This window comes from Notothenia coriiceps, unplaced genomic scaffold (genome assembly GCF_000735185.1).
Source record: "Notothenia coriiceps isolate Sejong01 unplaced genomic scaffold, NC01 NC01_scaffold00000339, whole genome shotgun sequence".
In the NCBI taxonomy this organism is placed as follows: Eukaryota; Metazoa; Chordata; class Actinopteri; order Perciformes; family Nototheniidae; genus Notothenia; species Notothenia coriiceps.
This window is the reverse complement of record NW_011333040.1, coordinates 2,292,308-2,311,104: the sequence shown is the minus strand read 5'-3', so window position 1 is coordinate 2,311,104 and position 18,797 is coordinate 2,292,308. Positions and strand designations below refer to the sequence as shown.

General features: G+C 41.2%; 1 protein-coding gene across 1 annotated transcript in view; it reads right to left on the bottom strand.

Moving 5' to 3' along the window:
* Positions 1-16,986: 16,986 nt before the first annotated feature.
* Positions 16,987-18,797, bottom strand: part of LOC104950063 (chromosome-associated kinesin KIF4-like) — an 8,214-nt gene continuing 6,403 nt past the window's right edge. The window contains exon 11 of the mRNA XM_010776517.1: positions 16,987-17,143. Within this exon, the coding sequence (XP_010774819.1) occupies positions 16,987-17,143 (157 nt within the window). The remainder of the gene's footprint in view (positions 17,144-18,797) is intronic.

Genomic DNA, 18,797 nt, shown 5'->3' with positions numbered 1-18,797 from the left:
TTCTGGTCGTAAAGAACCGGGTGATTTGCTTCCGTAATATCTCGTTTGGAATATGAGGAAATGAACTGCGGTCTGGCTCTCCCAGCTTGCACGCGGTTTGATTGGCTAGCGCTTGCACTGGCGGGATTTGCATAAACGGGATTTGATTGGCTGATGCCAGCTTCGAAAGCATCGGGAGCATCAAAAGTTGAACATTGCTCAACTTTTGATGCTCACGATGCTTGCAAAGCCATGCTCCGCTCCCCACAATGCAGTTCGGCAAAGATTACAAATCTTCTACGTCACCCCATTCAAGTGAATGGGCGAAGCTTTGAAAGATTTTTTTCATGCCTGTGTGTGGACGGGCCGTAAGACAGATGATACGGATGATAATGTGCCCTTCATCTACGAATAGAAGGAGGGGAGGTCTATGCCCTTAATTATATGGGTCAGTGGACCAGGAGCCGGTGGTCCCACATGGCAGGGATCAACAAGTCAAACAAATGCACGGACATCTAGTTTATTTCAAGGGAGTCAATTAAAGATGAGGGCCTGCTCAATAAAGTGAAACCCACCAAAATGCAAATAAAGCACACACAGAATTGTATTCAGTGATGGCTTTTTGAGCACTTTATCCGACAAGAGAAAAAGATGACTATAGAGTAATCTCAGTAAAAAATGTACGCACATGCGTTTTCAATCATAAAAACCAAGGATAATCTCCGTTCCAGTACAGTGTGCCAATGACAAAGAGATCAGAGCACACCTGCTCGCCATCACCATGATGGCTACTGACTGTAATGAACAGCAAGGTTCAAATACACATTACCAGGAACATATAGACACAAGCAGCCACACCTTTATACAAAAGAAAAGGCTCTCCTGGAACCTTCACTGTAGGTCCTTCAGCACAGTGCTCCACTCATTGATTCAATTACAGGTCAGAGGTCACAAGACAGTCCCATCGTACCACAATATACAATAGGACCTCCCCCACTTCTCCCCATCCTCCCAGCATTTCCCTCATTCATGTATCCTCCTCTCTTCACACCCTTCTGCTCAGCTGTCATCTCTCACTTCGTCTCCTCTAAATGGCTATTGACTGTGCTCACAGAGCTTTCCTTCTTTGTTCGTCTCCATCACAAATGTGTCTGCCAATCACTTGCTTATGTTCTTTGTATATTCACTTCCCTGCTCCAATATACAATCCTATATCTAAGAGAAAAAGCCAAGTATTGTGTCGTGAACAAAATGTAAATCCTCTTTCCATTCATTTGCCCTCCTCTTCTGGTATTCCATACTGTTCCGAGTGTTGCTGCAGTTTCTCGTCTAATATATTTTCTCTGTGCTTGCCCTTTTCTCAATCATTGCCCTCTCTCCTACGCTCATGCACAGTTACTCACTCAGTCTCTCTCCTACTCTCTCCTTTATTCTTTCCTTATACCCTCTACCCTTCACAAGTCTCTAGATTTTGCCCTGAGGGAAGCTCTCCCTTTCAACTCGCTGGACCTGGAGAAAAGTAAAATCTCTTTCTCTCCCTCTGTGTGAGTCTGTTTCTGGTAACTAGCCAGGATGGTTGATCCTGCGTGTGGCAGTCACTGTGTTACTATGTCACTGTGTCAACATGTGTTTGGCTTTGTGATACAGGAAACAGCAACATTACACCTCTTTACTAGAGTATTTGGTGGTCCTTCACTGGTGTTCTTTTATAGCATTATAGTTTACATCAAATCTGCTCAGCTATATATTTGAATATACACAAATGTTAAAACATAAACATAAAACGATAGAAAAGTCAAAATACTCATTGCAAAATCCAAATAAAAAGTAAAGATACAGCAGAAACGGGGAGGAGGAAAGCCATGGCTGACAAAGGAAAGATACCTATAAATTCCCCCATACAGATAACCACACACCTCACACACACAAGGCCATGCCTCATAAATCTATCACTCCAACAAGTACCCCCACACCCTCACATCTCTCCCCCACTATGCATTTGCTACTTGTCCCTGCACGAATACGCCAGATTTACTACCTCTCTGCTCACCGATAGAGGTTAGGTTGATATACAGTGAGTAGTGAAAGAGAGGACAGGAAAAGAGGAAGAGATGAGAACTGAGATTTTACCACTGCATGCCCTCCACACCTCTGCTGATGAGTTTTCCTCTGCTAGCATCAGTCTAGTGAGAGCGCAGAAACTCATCACCTCTCTGGGCAACAGCAAAGGTAATTATGACTAATGAAGTGCAGACTTTTACAGCCAAACATGGGCCTAACTGCATTTGGTGCTCATAATGGCATAAAGAGAGACACACTCTGCTGCGCTGCATAAACATTACCCAGACGCAGAATCAAGGTCACCTCAGCAGATTAGCACAGCCTGTAAATGAGTTCAATTAAACAAGTTGCTAATGACTGTCAGCTAATGACCGAGTCCTAGACAGGCAGCTTACACAAAGCAAAGCTTCTATAGAACCTACTCTGTTCAGCCCATCCACGGATGTTTTGTGTTGTTAAAAATAAAATAAAAATGTCTATCTGCTCCGGGACTTTATCATTATTTATTTAAAAAAATTATCGGAAATATTTACACGACATGCTTTGTGGTGCTCAACTGATCCTTTGGGATTAATGAAGAGGGATTTTGTCGAAGAAAATAATACTCCGCTAAAAGAAAATTAATCATCGAAGTGTTAAAACACACAATGGAGTAATTTCCTTCTACACAATGAAAAAGAGGACACATTTTGATCTGCTAAAAATCTAGTTGCAATAATTAAACATGAGTAATGAGCTCTTTCATAATTAACCTGCTCCCTGAGCTACACTTTTCTCTATTAGAGAGAAGATCAAGAGAGCACCAGAGACGGAGAGATAAGGGCGGGATATGAAATGTTCACACAACAGTGAGTGAGATCAAACCCATTTGCTTGGACCAGGGTGGAAACTTTCTGTGCAATTAAATAGCAATTCCAATCATGAATTGGGAGAGGGAATCTCATCATGAGCAGGGGCTGATGGATTATGTTTATGAGCCTGAACGCTGCTGTCACAATGCCAGGCTAGGCGCACTCACCCCCACCAGCCCTCTGCTCACCATCATTTATGCCAAGCTACTTAACAAGCCATTATTCCATTTCGTTACATCTGACGTCACAGTAGGTCGTTTGACCCGGAGCAGCACATGGGCAGTCAGGTCAGCGAGAGCCCAGCGGCAATTAAAGAATCACCATCAACTTCTGCCGCTGAAGCAAAACATAAACAGATTATAGAAGCACTCAAGTGGAGAGAGTATTTTGTTTTAGGGGAGATAAGAAAGTGAAATAATGTGGTCACATATTAATCAACAAGGCCCTTCACAACCAGAAATAAAACCCCACATACACGAGGGAAACAACCACATAATGAGAAGCTAAAGGTCAAACAGAAACGTAGCACAGAGGACGGTGAGTTGTGGCTTTACTGCAATCTGGCCCACTACCGCGGTGATTTAAATCTTATATTTCCTTATCTTTTATTTTCCACTGTTGAGATTAAAATGTTCTACTGTAGATATTACAAAAAAACTAATAACTATAACTATAAAAATCACAGTTAAAGTCTCAATAAACTGGCTTTACGTCTAAAATAGACTGTGCACAGATGGAAACTTGCAGTGGACTTATGCACGAAGAACATTAAACAAATGGTTTTATGAACCCAGCTCTATCATTTCCAAACAAATTGTAAAAGCATTAGTAGATATGTAATGATTCATGACATACAGGCCTGTTTCTCCACTACACACTAGTGTTTCACCCCCCGATGAACAGCACTAAAAAACACACTGACTGATGTCCTAGAAAATCATTATGTGTTTGGCATCTCTTTCTCCTAGGCAGTGCATTGTGGTAGCAGACAAACCTATCCACACAGTTTCATGGATGTGGTGGTGCCAGGTTTCAATAATATACCCCCTTCAGGGAGATACAAGTAGTCCAGTGGCTCGGTGAGGAGGCTTTCTATGTGGAGTTTTGGGTCTCAGCCAACGCAATACCCCTACTCAGGGTCTAACTCTATAAACAGCTGGCCTCCTTGCCTCAATAGACAAACCACCATGGTCTCAGAGGGGAAATGTTTTGTGGGAATATGAATGAAAACCACAGTTGACTGACTTATTTCATCTGTACAAGACACGAAAATACTAAGTAAGTTGTTAGACACAGAAGGAAATACATAAACCAGCATAGGTAGAGTTGAACTTTCAATGACTGAAGCAGAAATGGTATTTGGAGGAACAGGAAGAGTCACCCTGTGCTCTTGTCCTCTATGCTTCCTTCCTTGGTTGCTTATTGAGGCCAAGGCAGGGTTGCTGTACACTGGCTCAGCGGCGAGCCTCTCTGAAGAGGCAGTAAAACTAACCACCAGTGGGAGGTTAGGCTACTCCAGTGTCACTCTGACAACCCACAGTGATGCCGACACACTTCCTCTGCCAAGTTCTGCGGCTGGATTCTGACAAGGACAAAAATGTTTCCAAACTCGTCCATTGGGGTCCGAGTCTCACGCCATGGATGAACAAGCTGAATAAATCATACAAGTATGACTGAGAGTGCAGAGCCAGAAAGCCTGAAGGAACAACAGAGTGGATTCTGAGCTTCTTTCATATTAGCAGACTGCCGGCCGCATGGCTGGGGGAGCTGAGCCCTTCGAAGCGCAGGCTGTTGTGAGAGAAACACTGAATTATGCATCTGAGAAGGGAGGGGAGATTGGCTGCTGGCTCCAATACCACCCCCTCCTCCTTTACCTCCTTTCCCATTCACTGACAGATAGATGAGAGCATCTAGATGAAGTTTCACAGGAGGTCAGTGCTGCAGACTGAGGATTGATAGACACTGTGGGGCGTGTCCCTCTTTCTCTGGTTTTCTGCACCATTTCACAGAATTGGGGGAAATGCCACTCTCCGCCCTCTCATCCGAAAGGGGGGCGGGTGGGGAATGTCCTGTCGCCTCTGGCTAAGACTTATGCTCAATGACACATTGATGACACATTTGGGCCTCTGAAATCGGCAGAGGGTGGTTATCAGGCCTGGTGCATCGATTCTCAGGGATGAGGACCATCTCCTGCCAAACCTACAACGAGCAATGGGGTCAGAAGGTCAGAATTTTAACTGCCTACCCTCTCACCAAAAAAATCAATTCCTTATTAGAGCTTCATCGCCATCAGCGAGGGAATGGAACAGCGTTAAAATGAAGACAGAAGACATTCACCTTCGTCATATAGGATTATAGACCGCTCTGGTTTACCTCCTGTTGTTATAGAGGAATTTCAGTGGTTCAGTCCCACTTTCATTAGCTGGGCCTACTGTTCCTCCTCCTCATTTGAACCTTTTTGCTCCTTGTCTCTTGACAGTTCATTGCCAGGCTGTTGGATCTATTTCTGTCCATTGCCGCAAGCTATACATTGCGCATACTGTGCATGTACAGATGAAACCTATGAAACACCTGCTTTTAACGCACACTGTAAAATATTAGTTTTTTTTTCTCTACAGCAATTTAACATGTCGTTTTCTTGGCAAAGGAGAACTAACCAGCTTCTAAAATCATGTGAATTATTGAGAGGAGTAAAGTAACCTGCCGGTGTAGCTCAACAGTGATTGTTGTGTCTGGATTGATCATTGTTGGTCCACCAAGATGCCTTGTAAAATAAATCACATTCCTGATGTCCTTCAATGCGGCTGTTGTTTGTGAGAGACGCACCTCTGGCTAAATGGGGTTCACGGAGACATTGTTATAGATGAAGGCAGGTCCCTTAATGGTTCCTCCTGACCGTCATAACCAACGAAGGCCTGTGGCAAAAACATCCCGCTGTCAATTTTACTCCGGATACCAGGGCAGTGGGCCCCTCCCTGTCCCTGTCCTCCAGACCACCTTTCTCCCGCAGACGAATGGCTGTCAGTCCGCCACAATCTGACCAAGGCTACTAGAGACAGCAAACACGCAGTTAAAGCAACCAAAGTTAACAATACCCTTGACTTTCACTACGGACAAAATGATTGTACACAGATACAAAAACATTTTGAAAAGTAGTAGTTCGTTTATGATGTAGATGAGTTTACACATTCATCAAGATAATTCCCTTAAAGCCCTCCCACTGCATTAAATATAACTATGGAAATGGAGACTGATCACACATTAATTCATCCCTATATTGATCCATCAATTCATTCATTCGTTCGTATGCGTATATGGCATCAAACTCCCATGAGATTATGCAAGGTCGTAAAGGAGGGGCATCGTGCTACTATACATTACATCAATTTACCAGATTATTTATGAGCTACTACAAGCTGTGGCCAATCTGCAGACACAAACAACTAAATGAGTGCATAAATATATATGACACGCTGCAGGCTTATGGCAGGAATATACGACCCCCTCAGGCTATAGGTCCGTTTCTGCTTCTTCCCCCACCTTGAGCCCTGAGATGCTTATATGTATGGAACAGAGATGGAGGGGGGAGGCAGTGAACCTTTTTTTAAGAGAGTCAGATTTATGATCTGGATAACAAGATGAGGGCCGATCAGCCTGTCGCATCCACAGAGTTACGGTATATTTCTCAGAAAGCCACTTTAGCTGTTAAATCCATTCCCTCAATTCTACTTTCCTTGCTTCATGTAGCCGGACTTTTGTCTGACAAACAACGTCAGCTCATGGATAACATGCAGTCATGACGATAATTATGTTCTATAATGTTCAGTATCTTGCTAGGGCATAAATTCCTTCTGTAGCTCATGGTTAAAAAAAAATTAAAAAAATGAATGTGAGCATACACTTACTTTACATAAATACCGTACATTCCCTTTTTTTCTAACATGTGGCATACACGCTTTGACTCTCCACCAGCTTTTGCCCATTGGCTGTCGCAGTACGTGTCTTAATGGATGTTTGAGCCGTGATAAATCCAATCATATGCCAGGATATATGGACAGACTTCATCAGTGGCAGTGAGTCTTCCTTGAGAAAGGTTGTTACCATTTCACAACACTGACCTTGACCCGGCTGCTGTTTGAAGAGCTGTGGAGCACGCTCTGTGGCTCAGGTGGGGGTGGGTTTGGGGTTGGACAACTGGAGAGGGTTCTAACAGGTTTTCCTGATGCATAACAAACTCCCACGAGGCAAGAGACTATAAAGTACCTTCCACCTTTGGGATTCAAATAATTCCATCATTCCAGGAATTACTGAATATGATTATCTCCTTGTGCTTGAGATGAAACCTTCTGAGTAAACATCTGGATCAGCCTGACTCGCGCATTCTGTTTTTGAGTTCCTTTTTCAATTTTTCTGGTTTTACCAAATGTATGAAAAGATGTGTTTTTTTCTGCAGTTGTGGTTGCAGATGTGTTCAAAGTTAACCTCACCTTGTCAATCTCGTTTTCTTCCCCAGCCATGCACCTTTCCACGTCAGATGCCACGGGACTTTTCTCCCCTTTTTTTCTCCTTGTCTTGCATCATCTTGTGACTTGGGGTGTTGTGTCCTGCTAAAAGTTTACCAATTCGTATTGTTGAGAAATGACTGATACTACATTTTTCATGTGGGTTATTAAAAATTCAAAAGATCCGTTCCCCTTATTCATTCTGAGACTCAAGAAAAAAAACAAGTCTCAATAATGGATGAGAGAAAGGTTTGCTAAGAAAAGAGAGCCGGTGTGGTGCGATTGAGCTGAGGGGGGAAAGAGAGGGAGTGAGAAGGGGGATGGAGGGTATGTACGAATGGACACAGATTGAGGAGAAGAGGAGTTGCTGACCTGTGGTTTTAACAGACATGGAGGGGAAGAAGGGGTGCAGTGATCTGACCTGGTGTGGTGAAACATCTGTCCTCCATGTGCAGCCTTTGTCCACAGGTGTACACAGCTGGCTGCTCCTGGTGCTCTCAGTCAGTCACGCACAGCAAACGCAGCTTGTTCTGTCTCACAATGCTAAACATTGAATACACACATATGTCCAAACAAACACACACAGAAACACACAAAGCTCTCATCAATTCAGTGCCACAGGGCATATATTTGTTACTATGAAAGAACATTCATTGCTCAAGAGGCTGTTTGTCAGTGAAAAATGTCAAACTAGCTGAAATCTCCTTTAACATTTAACATTCCTGAAGGCACAACACAGATATTGTGAGAGCCTCAAAGGACAGAGGTAACAAGTTGAGGATGGGGACACTAGACCAAACGATGTAGAGGACTAACAACCCAGTTAAGTTATTTTGTAGCATGTTATGTGTGTAGAAGGAAAAATTATAACAGGCGATTCTATTCCACATGTACTCAAATATTATTGGTTTAAAAAAAAAACATTTAGCTATCTTCAATTCCATTCACTATTTCTGCACGTCCGCATCAAGGGACGGCATTTGATCTGCCTGTGTGCAAAATATTTCCCTAGAGATGATCACGGTTTCATCACCAGCAATAAAATATCTCCCAAGCATTGACAGAGAAAATAAAAATGACGCACAAAAGGGAAAATAACACAGAGATAAGACTCATGCATTAAACTGTCACCAAATAGAGCTCATTATAAGGCTTTATGAACTCTACATTTAGGACAGTTTTAGGCATATATTAAATGTACATCTATGGAGATAGGCATTATTTTATAATGTGTCTCTTGTACTCCACCAACAAATCAGAGCCGCTGGGGTGACAAGGCCTCTCTCCTGATGCCATCTAGTGGTACAACATAAGACATACACCCTGCACTTGGTTACTTAGAAATTCATTTTGGGAATTGCAAGTTCCATAACCTGAAACAAGCTTCATTTAAAGAATATTGTATAGATACAGTAGGTGGAAACCGAAGAAATTGTCAATTCTGGATCCAATATTCACTCATAGAGGACAAAATCTGTCACATCAGCTTCATGATGCTGATTTTCTTTGCCACTATTAAGCTCTCAGCCTGTCATAAATTACATCAAAGTCCTCAGGGAAGGTTCATTAAACACCAGGTCAGTGTGGTCATATTCTTATGTTTGCCCTAAACAAAGACATGTCCTTGTCTACTATTATCCTTTCAAATGCATGCCTCAAATTCAAATCTGCAAAAATAAAATCCCACTCACACTTGTACAAAGTGCACACTCTCAGCCGTGCAAACACACACTCGGATGTTACAAAGCTCATTAGTATGGTGCAGGGCGTTATCAGTCTAATGAGAGCAGTATAAACATTTCGATCAGATGGAGACAGTAGAGCGTCAGAGCTGGGAGAGCAGAGACAGAGCAGACTTCTCATCCTGCCAAAAGAATCCCAGAAGACTGTAGAAGATTGCAGACCCATCAACATATTGTACACTGCTAAATGTCATGATATGAACATAGTAAGTAAGTCTATTCAAGGACAAGGCTGGCAACATTCTAGATTTGAACGAATGCCATGTAAACTCCTAAATCAAAAATAGGTCTGTTTCTCATGACCTTTTGACCTCCCTACTCTGTCTGTGGCATAACCCTACGCCCATTTGTTCTAAGGTAAGGTCTTTAAAAATGTGTCAAAAGCACACCAGTTTTTTTTAAAGGCTAAAAAGTTAAGTATAGCTGAAATAGCTAAAACAGCTGTTAGCCGTGTAATTGACTAAACTATGAGTTAATTGTGTATTTTGTTAGGGACTATTTCCTGCTGCGTTGGTGGGTATTTACTAAGGCTAAAATAAACTACAGTGCCAGTACTCCATCGTAATGAGAGGCCATGTCAGTCCTGTGAGGTGATGCTGTGTTTTTGCCCAAAAGGGAGCTCTGATGCACAGAAGAAAAAAAACTCCTCAGTATAAAACCAAAACTGGTTGGTTTTGATCTTTTCAAGGGAATTCTTGCAAATATGAAAAATATAAAATATCAGTAGATTCATTATGTAATATCTTGTTGAGCAATATGAGAATATCAGTTTCCCAACAAATGACAAAACTGTTGCGGAAATTATTTTCTGAAAGACATGCTAACTATACAAGTCAGCTTTGAAACATTGTTAGATAATCCTACTAAACCGAGAAAACAGAAAGATGTTGAGAAACCCTTGCAGACACAAACACCCATACACATTCCCACTAATCAACAAATTCCACCTCCAGCCAACAGGAGACAAAACACACACAACCCCTCTCATTGTGTTGATTTTGCTCCCTCTCCAGCTTTCATTTGGGTGTTTTATCTTTTGTTTACTGGTGGGTTTTATTCTCACTGGCTCTGGGAAGCAAAGCGTTGGCAGAAGCTCCATTTGATCTGTGGTCGTGGATGAAAAGCGCCAGTGGGGGAAAACAAGGGCATTTTGCAAATAAAAAAACACTGCCATGTAATTACAATGAAAATACATAAATATGAGTCCTCCTGACAGCGAGGGAAAGTGCCAGTGTCAGCATTGTGATGGTAAACAGTTTGCGAGGGAGTGTTTGTGTGACTCGGTGGGGGTCACCTCTATAACAAAGTTTCAACTGCGAAATTAAAGTCCGGAAAACTTCCTGACAATCCAACCAGCCCTTTCAGAAGTTGGGGCTGTGAGTCTGCACACAGCAGGCTGGGGCTGATTTAGTATCAACAAAACCACAAGACAATTTTCCTTTTGAGGGAGAAAAAACCAAAACAAAGCACAGACGACAAGGATATGCCAAAGAATATCAATGAACAGATTTACTCGAGCAGAAAGCGTAGAGAATAGAGCCGAGCCAGAACAGGCTCACAGCTGATTTGATTACTATTCAAATAAATAAAAGACAAGATACACTACAGAGAAACACAGGAGGGAAGGAAAACCACACAAGTACAGCCTGCCCGGCACGTAACAATCATCAACACTATGTTTGCAAGATTCCGTCATTTGTTTGCTTTAGAAGTAATAAATTAATCATATTTCATTGTAAATCCGGGCTGACGTATTGGACCAAAATCTTTGTTTCTATAAGTTAATAATTAACTTTTTATGAATAAACTAAATCAAGAAATCACTTTGGGGTCTCGGACCTTATGACAGGCCTTTTTCACCATGCTGTGGATGAGATTTCACTGGTAGTATTATTGGAATGGAATTTGTATTAATGCAACAATATGTGCAGCACAAAAAAAACTAAATATTTCTTCTTTTTACTCATCTGTTGGAGGTACTTCTGGTTCAATGTTACAGGTTGTTTTTGGCATTTTCAGAGTTAAATTATAGTATACTTGCAATTTGTTGAACATTTGTGTGTGGTAAATGTACTTGCCAATTCAAAGGATTGAATTTACTGTCCAGATAGAAAGAGATTCCTGACTTCACTTCCACTAATCAACAGATGGTCAAACCCACATAGTTCTTGCACCATCACAGAAAAACAAATTAAGCATTTTATTTTATGGCTTTCGTGTGGTGGACCAAAATGTGATTACATGGCAGGAAGACATCATAACAAGTTTATTCTCAACATGAAGAAGATAAGATACACGTTTGTTGCCCACACACTGAAATAAGAAACAAGAGTGGAGAAACTTCTCACTTAAACAATCATTTCTGATAAAATAAATTCTGGGAAAAAGAAAGAACAGCAGACTGGGAAAGAGAGAGGAGGGGAGATGCTTATAGAGAGTGGTGCCATTTAGGGCTGACAAAAACTGTGTGCATTCCCAAATCACTACTCAACAACTAGTACCAACCGTTCTGTGCACACATAAAGACAACAAGCACACACACAAACATAGTGTGCCCGGAAAACAACAACCTTCCAACGACCCACGCTTATCTCAACACACCCAGGCTTTCTTTCTTTGGCATTCACTTACTCTCTCTCTAACAGACATACGCTGACACACACACACACACACACACACACACACACACACACACACACACACACACACACACACACACACACACACACACACACACACACACACACACACACACACACACACACACACACACACACACTGCACACACTGCACACACAACACACAAGCCTATCTTTCATCCCAAAATTCATGGAGGCAAATCTCTCTCATCCTTTACCAACCATTCTTTCTTTTCAACTCTCGAAGGCACCATCCCCTCCTCTGTCCAAGCATTGCCTATAAAATCTCCCCATTTATCTGAAAAACATTGAACAATTTACTGTCACAGCACACTCCGTATCCTTTATTTTCTCTGGCCTCCTTTCAGACAAGTGGTATTTTTTTGGCCCCGAAATAACCTAGCTTGACTGAAGAAGCCTCATCCTTGTGGCAATAGAGTTATCCTTAGCTATAGTAACTATGCATCTTGCAGCACAGGTTTGCAGGGTAAAAAACTTAGATGTGGTCAATATTGTACAATTATGTAATGTATAGTAGCTTAGTAACAACTTCAATTTGTTACACCATCTTTATCCGCTTGGGGTCACTTGTCATCATCACACAATACAACAGGAAAGCTAGCTGATTCCCAAATACTTTATTTGTTCTGTTCTGGTATCATTGCACACAGCAGCAGGCTTATTGAGAGTTGTAGTCCAGAGGGCCTCCACTCTCACAGGGATCAGACAATAGATTACAAGATATTAGTGACATCATCTTCGGAGGATTTTGACCTCTATTGGTATCAGCAACAGCTAAAAACACAAATAAATTGACAAATTTGTTCATTTTTGGAAAACTATATTTACAGCGGCAATGAATATTATTGGACGCTTTTGGTGCAGTGCACGGAGGGAGGAAATGAGTCAACCTTAAATCCTTGACTGCAGTCTATAGGCTATATCTTTAGGCTATACTGATCCTTGGTGGTCAGATGAAGTATTACAGTCATTGTTAATCAAGCAAGCTGCAAACCCTGAGCTTTGGTCGTGTTTACAAGAACAGCTGGTTGAAAAAGTTTGCTCAATATTGTAAAAATGTGGAAAATAAATCCGTGGTCTGAAAGGAAATGTAGGCCAATTTCACACTCCCAGATAACTTCTGAAATGTGTTTTCTTATAAGACAATGAGATAGCACCATCTAGGTAAATGAGGGAATTATTATTTCTACACAAATACGAAATACATTATTTGTTAATCTCCATTATCATGTATATTATACATATTGAATATATCTTACAAAAATCAGTTTGTTTACAAGAAACTAGAAATATAATATTTTTGAAAAGGACTCTAAACATTTTTTATTTTTGCAGTATGTGAAGTTGAAACTGATTAGCAATATACAGTAAGGGGATGCATTCATTGGAAAAAACAATAGTCACACTTGTTTTTGTGGTTGTGTATTCTAAGGTTAGAATATTGTAGCTAACATATTAGCCACACTACTCAAATTAACTTTAAAAACATAATTAATAAGGAAGCAATACAAACTAACTGTACACATTTAAAAATATATATATTTGAAATAACACAGTTGTTTTGATTTTCTTTGTTCTGCTTTTCTATGTAGCTGTGTAGTGTACCACTGTTGTTAAAGGGTTTGTATGTAAACAATGTATGATGTTTTGTTAATTACTGAATAAAGAATACACATTTAAAAAATACTCCAGACAGGGTTTCCGTTCTCTCGGCAATAACAGCAGGGGTATAAACGGTATATAAAGAAGTGTTTAGCCCTATTTACAATATTTCTTCAGCATCTGCATCGAACTTGTTGGTAAAGGTAAGTGACTCTTTAACTTTTTCAGATTCATTTAGCAAGTGTTAAGTGTGTTTCAAACTGTTCGGTAATTAAACAGCGCCACCTAACGCCGCAGTGCCCTCGGTGCTATGTGCTATCATTTAGCGAGCTAACATTTATCTACCATTAATGCAGTTTGACTGTATAAAAAGCTAACATTATTTTATGTCAATCATGTTTCTTGCCAACAAATTATGTTTATTTTATTAAAGTTAAATGTAGTTAAGTGAGATAGTTTTAACTGTCAGTGCCAGCTAACATGTAGTAACCTTTATATACAGTCTATGGTAGTAACCTAGCTTCTAGTTTAGTTAGCTAACAATAATCTACCAATGCCTTTGACTCGTATAGAAGATACATCAATGATATGACAATCATAACATGTGTATCACTAAAGCCACTAAATTATATAGGTGTCTAACAACTGACAACATTTAAAAAAAAACTTTATTTATTTAAACTTTAACCAGAGATACATTTCTCCCATGCTAACGTGTATAGTTATTTTTTAGCCCTCTTTCTATGCGGCGATTTACCCCTGTTGTTAATGGTTTTGTAAGTAAACAATGCATGATGTTATGGTTATTATATGTTGTTGATGGAAGAAAAACATAATTAAAAAAATACTCGACGGGGTTTTCGTTCTCTCGTCCTTAAAAGCAGGGGTGTAAACTTAATATTTAGAAGTTTTAAGTCCTAGTTTCATTACTTACCATCTTCTTCAGTATCTGCATCCAATGTGTTGGTAAAGGGAAGTGACTCTTGAAATCCAGCTTTGCAGTATTGTAAGATTTTTCACATTAATTTAGCAAGTGTTCAATGTGGTAAAGTGAGATTTTTAAAAACTGTTTTGGCGTTGTACGTTAGTGACTACCAACTATACAACATACCCCATTAAAAACCTGGTCAACACTAACTTTAATAATTCTGGTTTTTCCTCTCTCCTGTTTTGCGGTACACACTCGCACGGCACGCAGCACGCACGCCACGCACGCACTACACACACACACAACACTTATCTTCACTCGTTTTGTTACTTATACTTAATTATATAGTCAGGGCACCTGATAACCGGCTAGACGTACCAGTCATAACAAGTCCGAAGTTGACCTCCTTCACTGATGTGCAATATCTACAAAAGAGAAAAGACCACAGAAGGAGCAACTCGCTGACCCCGTACAGGTAGGTCGTTGCAGTAGGTAGCAAACAACAGGATGGTCGCTATCCTTCCGTTATGTGTGTTCAGCGTAGTTACTTCGGTCCAAATTGGGGGTCGTATCGTCGACGTCGCAACCAGCTAATCAGATTTCTCTGCGCTTTAGACATTAACAATAACTGATTTCTAGTTTTGAAACTATACTTCCGTGATTTCAAGTATTACTTAGCGTACCTTCGTCAGAGATCTTACTTAGTCTAATGATAACACAAGACTTGAATGGAAAACAACAGGGTGGAAACACAAACGGTCGAGGAGTTTGGGGTCGTAGTTAAGGTGACTAATAGATGAGTGGGTCGTCGTTTCGTCGCGCTTCTACTAAGGTCAGACTCTAAGTGGGTTGTCGTCACTCGGGTTTGTTGGCTGAACGTCTCGCGGAGCGGGGTAGGGGGTGTACCCATCGGACTCCCCTCTCTGTCCTCAACTAGGTACTACCTTCGCAAGTCTGCCACCGAAAACTAATAACGACCTGGAATGACCTCATTAGTAACATTTCACCTAAATTTAGTTTAGTTAACTTTATTTATTACCGTACAACAAATAGCAGTACCAGGAAAAAAGGACCCCGACACAAAAGCACCCCTCCCTCCCCCCCCCCCGTACTGTGTTGTACCCCCCCCCATAGCAACAGTTGTGAGTAAAAAAGGGTGTTTTGTTTTCACTTAGGCTTGAGGGCGCCAGTCTCTCCGAGAGTAGTGGATAAAAGTCTACCACGGGACGCTACGTCCTGCGCAGGTCATCCGTCCTCCTAGTGCGACCTGTTTAGTTGGGTTGTCATCGTGTTCTATTTGTGTCGAGGTTGGAGTCGTCCTAGGCAGTAGTGTTGTAACAATAGCAGTGGTACTCCTGATGCTCCTATTGTTTTCATTTTACTAAAATAACTATTGTTGAACTTCTGTGCTAATAAGGCAGATCGTTTTCTCTTCTGTAATCCTTGACACAAGAGGGAGACTCTCGGGGTCTTTCAGTACAGTGTAACTTGACTCTTCGCAATGATTTGGTTTAACTTCCTAAAAGTATCTATTCAAAATCCTGTGGAGGTTACACGTAATACGATGTAAGAAAAAATTCTACGATACAGATTTTTACTGAATGTTTAATATTGCGTTCTGGAGCATTTTATCTGATAGCACACAAACGAACTCTCAGGGAGGGTATTAGGACTATTTATTCCACGGTTAAGTTTCCTCCGGTTCTCAACCTTACAGTACAGTTTATGTTTTAATGTTTTTTCACCGTTGCGGGACAAGTTTTGACTGGGTAGCATTTCGTAAAGGTCTTCGTCAATAAAACACCGTTTTCAGAAGTTAGTGAAAGTGAGTTGCAGCTCGACACAAAATCGACTTGTGAAAAAGGAGAATGTAGTGGGCTGGCTGTAGAGGCCGTGCTCCTAGTACCTAGTGCACGGGCGGCGCTTGGATCGTCCACTTTGAAGACGACGGACTTTAAGCTACCGCCGAGACCTCGGGGTCGCCTTGGACCGAAGAGGAATGAGTCAGCAACTTCCCGGCCAGTGGTCCGCTGGCGTCTGGCGTGTCTGTTCCCTCCTATCGACGTGGAAGCTAGGTAGGTCGGAGGCTGGCACGCGGTGGTCGGGGCGGAGTGCAGGAGGTGGTGCCGGTGGCCGGCGAAACCGGCGTCAGACTTCGTCTCCGTTGCACACAGTTGTAAAGTTTGAATAAACTGCAGAACGGATAACTTGGCCGAGGGTCTGTCACGCACTGGATGTAGAATATGTCACAGTATTTTTTCCTCCGGCTTTATATATTACAAAATTATATTTCTTTCATTTACTACTATACTACTCTACTACTACTATGAACTCCATAATTTTGTCCATGTTAAATTTATATCATTATTTTAGTTCGAAATCTTCGAGGTAGCGCCTAGAAGGTGACTCATTGTTCCGACTCCTTCCTCCTGGGACTCTGCATTCGGGTAGCCAGTGAGTTTTCGACGGGTGGGCGTGATATGGTTTGACGACGCATCGTACAGTGAGAATGTATAGTAATTTTGTCCGATAAAAAAACACCGGACTTTATTCCGACACTCCCACAGATGTTGTTCGTCCAATTGGTTATTTTCAATCGTCTTCTATGATAAACTTCTACATTTAGGTCGACCTCCAAAGTAAAACTAACAAATTTTCGTCTTAGATTTGAGTGCGACAGAACGTCGTTGAGCCACTGACGATGCTTCCTTTCACGATCTCTTTACTGACGACGGTGAACCTCCTACTACTCACACTGTAGTAAGTCGCCGAAAGGGTGTGGTTGACGGTCTTCCAAAACCGAAACTCCTCCCTCCTCCTACAAACAGGGTATTGAGGAGACCGGAAGACAACTACAGGAGATGACAAGGTAGGTTTGGACGTCGTCCTCTGTGTTTCTGTTATAGTCTGGAGTACAGGATGGGTGAGGCAAATAACTTCAATAAATTAATAAAAACACAATCTTTTGGAAGACCTTAAAGTAGAATTCTCTGAGCATAGTAAAACGGCATTTACGAAGCGATTGTTATACGAAGCGAATTGTTATACCGCAAAGTTTTTTAAGTTTCCCCCCCTGTTTTACCAGGTATTCTAAGCTTTAGACAACCGACATAATAACCGTTTGCACAGCTTGTACGTATATATTCCAACAGAAAGACAAAGTAAAGTTCTAAACAGGCAGAAACTTTGAACCACCACTACGTTGTAAGACCGTCATTGGTCTCTGTGGTTGGATTGTGTCTTCGTCACCGAGGAGTAGTTATACATGTATCTGTCCACTACAAGGGTCGTCCTTTGTGTGTCAGCAACTGTAGAGGTATGAAGAGGACTAAGTAACGTGTCCTAAGAAGAGGAGAATCGAGGTACTCCCTCGCGCCGAGGACGTTCCCTCGTCGGCTTTACGGGGAGAAATAGGAAGGTAATATAAGAAGGAGGCCCTGAGGAGTCTCGGAGTGGTTTTGTATCAGATTCATCAATCGGAGTCCCACGTCTAGATCCGACTGACATCCCCCATTTATTCTTGCTCAGTAAAGTCTGTGTACAGTACCCTTTTTGTGTGTTCAATGGACATCCTATCTTTACATCTTCTTAGTGATGTGTTTTCCACGTCTAAAAATTCGTCCTAGGTTCAGTACAGGGACCATAGAAGAAAGCGCATTTTCACCCAAATAATAATAAATTGTTTATTTATTCCCGTCGAATTCAAATTAAAAAGGAAGAAAAAAAACATGAAATAAAACGTAAAATTCCGAGTTAGGGTAAAACTAGTGTTGTTTAGAAATTATGGACTTTGTCGAAATACTTCAGGGAAAACGAGAGAGAAAAGTTTATCTTACAAAATCTACTGTTTATTTCTTGGAACTTGGAACTATAGAGGAGGTACTCTTTGGGATTACGAAGTGAATCCGCTTACACACTAATCTTAACAACGAAAACGGTCCGTCACCGATACCGGGTCTGCAAACTTATATTTGTGGACCAACGATTGTGATGATTATCCTCTTCTGCCAACATTCGTAATAATACAAACCTAAGGACGTCATCCCTAAGGAAATAAGTTTATTTTAGTCGCATAAGTATGAAACCATTTGAAATCCAATCTCGGAGAGAAATAATTTTTACATTTTATTCCAACTGGTAAGAGGTGAGATGATGTAGTATAGTAAATTGTACATCGACAGAATTATGGAAGACGATGTACATTGTATCAAGTAATTTGTCAGAATGTTCCGTCGCTACAAATCGGGAATCCTCCTTTAAGTGGAGTTGTTGTATTCTTTATATCTAAACAGTCAGGTCACAGCTTCTAATCCGGATGAATTTAGTAAACCACCCGCAAACAGTATTGTGTAAAATCCAATAATATTTTGAGAATTACAATCGATACATCGAAGAGACTAGTTTGCTGTAGTTGTACCATGTACAATCGATTGATGTGTGCGGCATCCTAGGTCCTATTGCAATCCCACCGC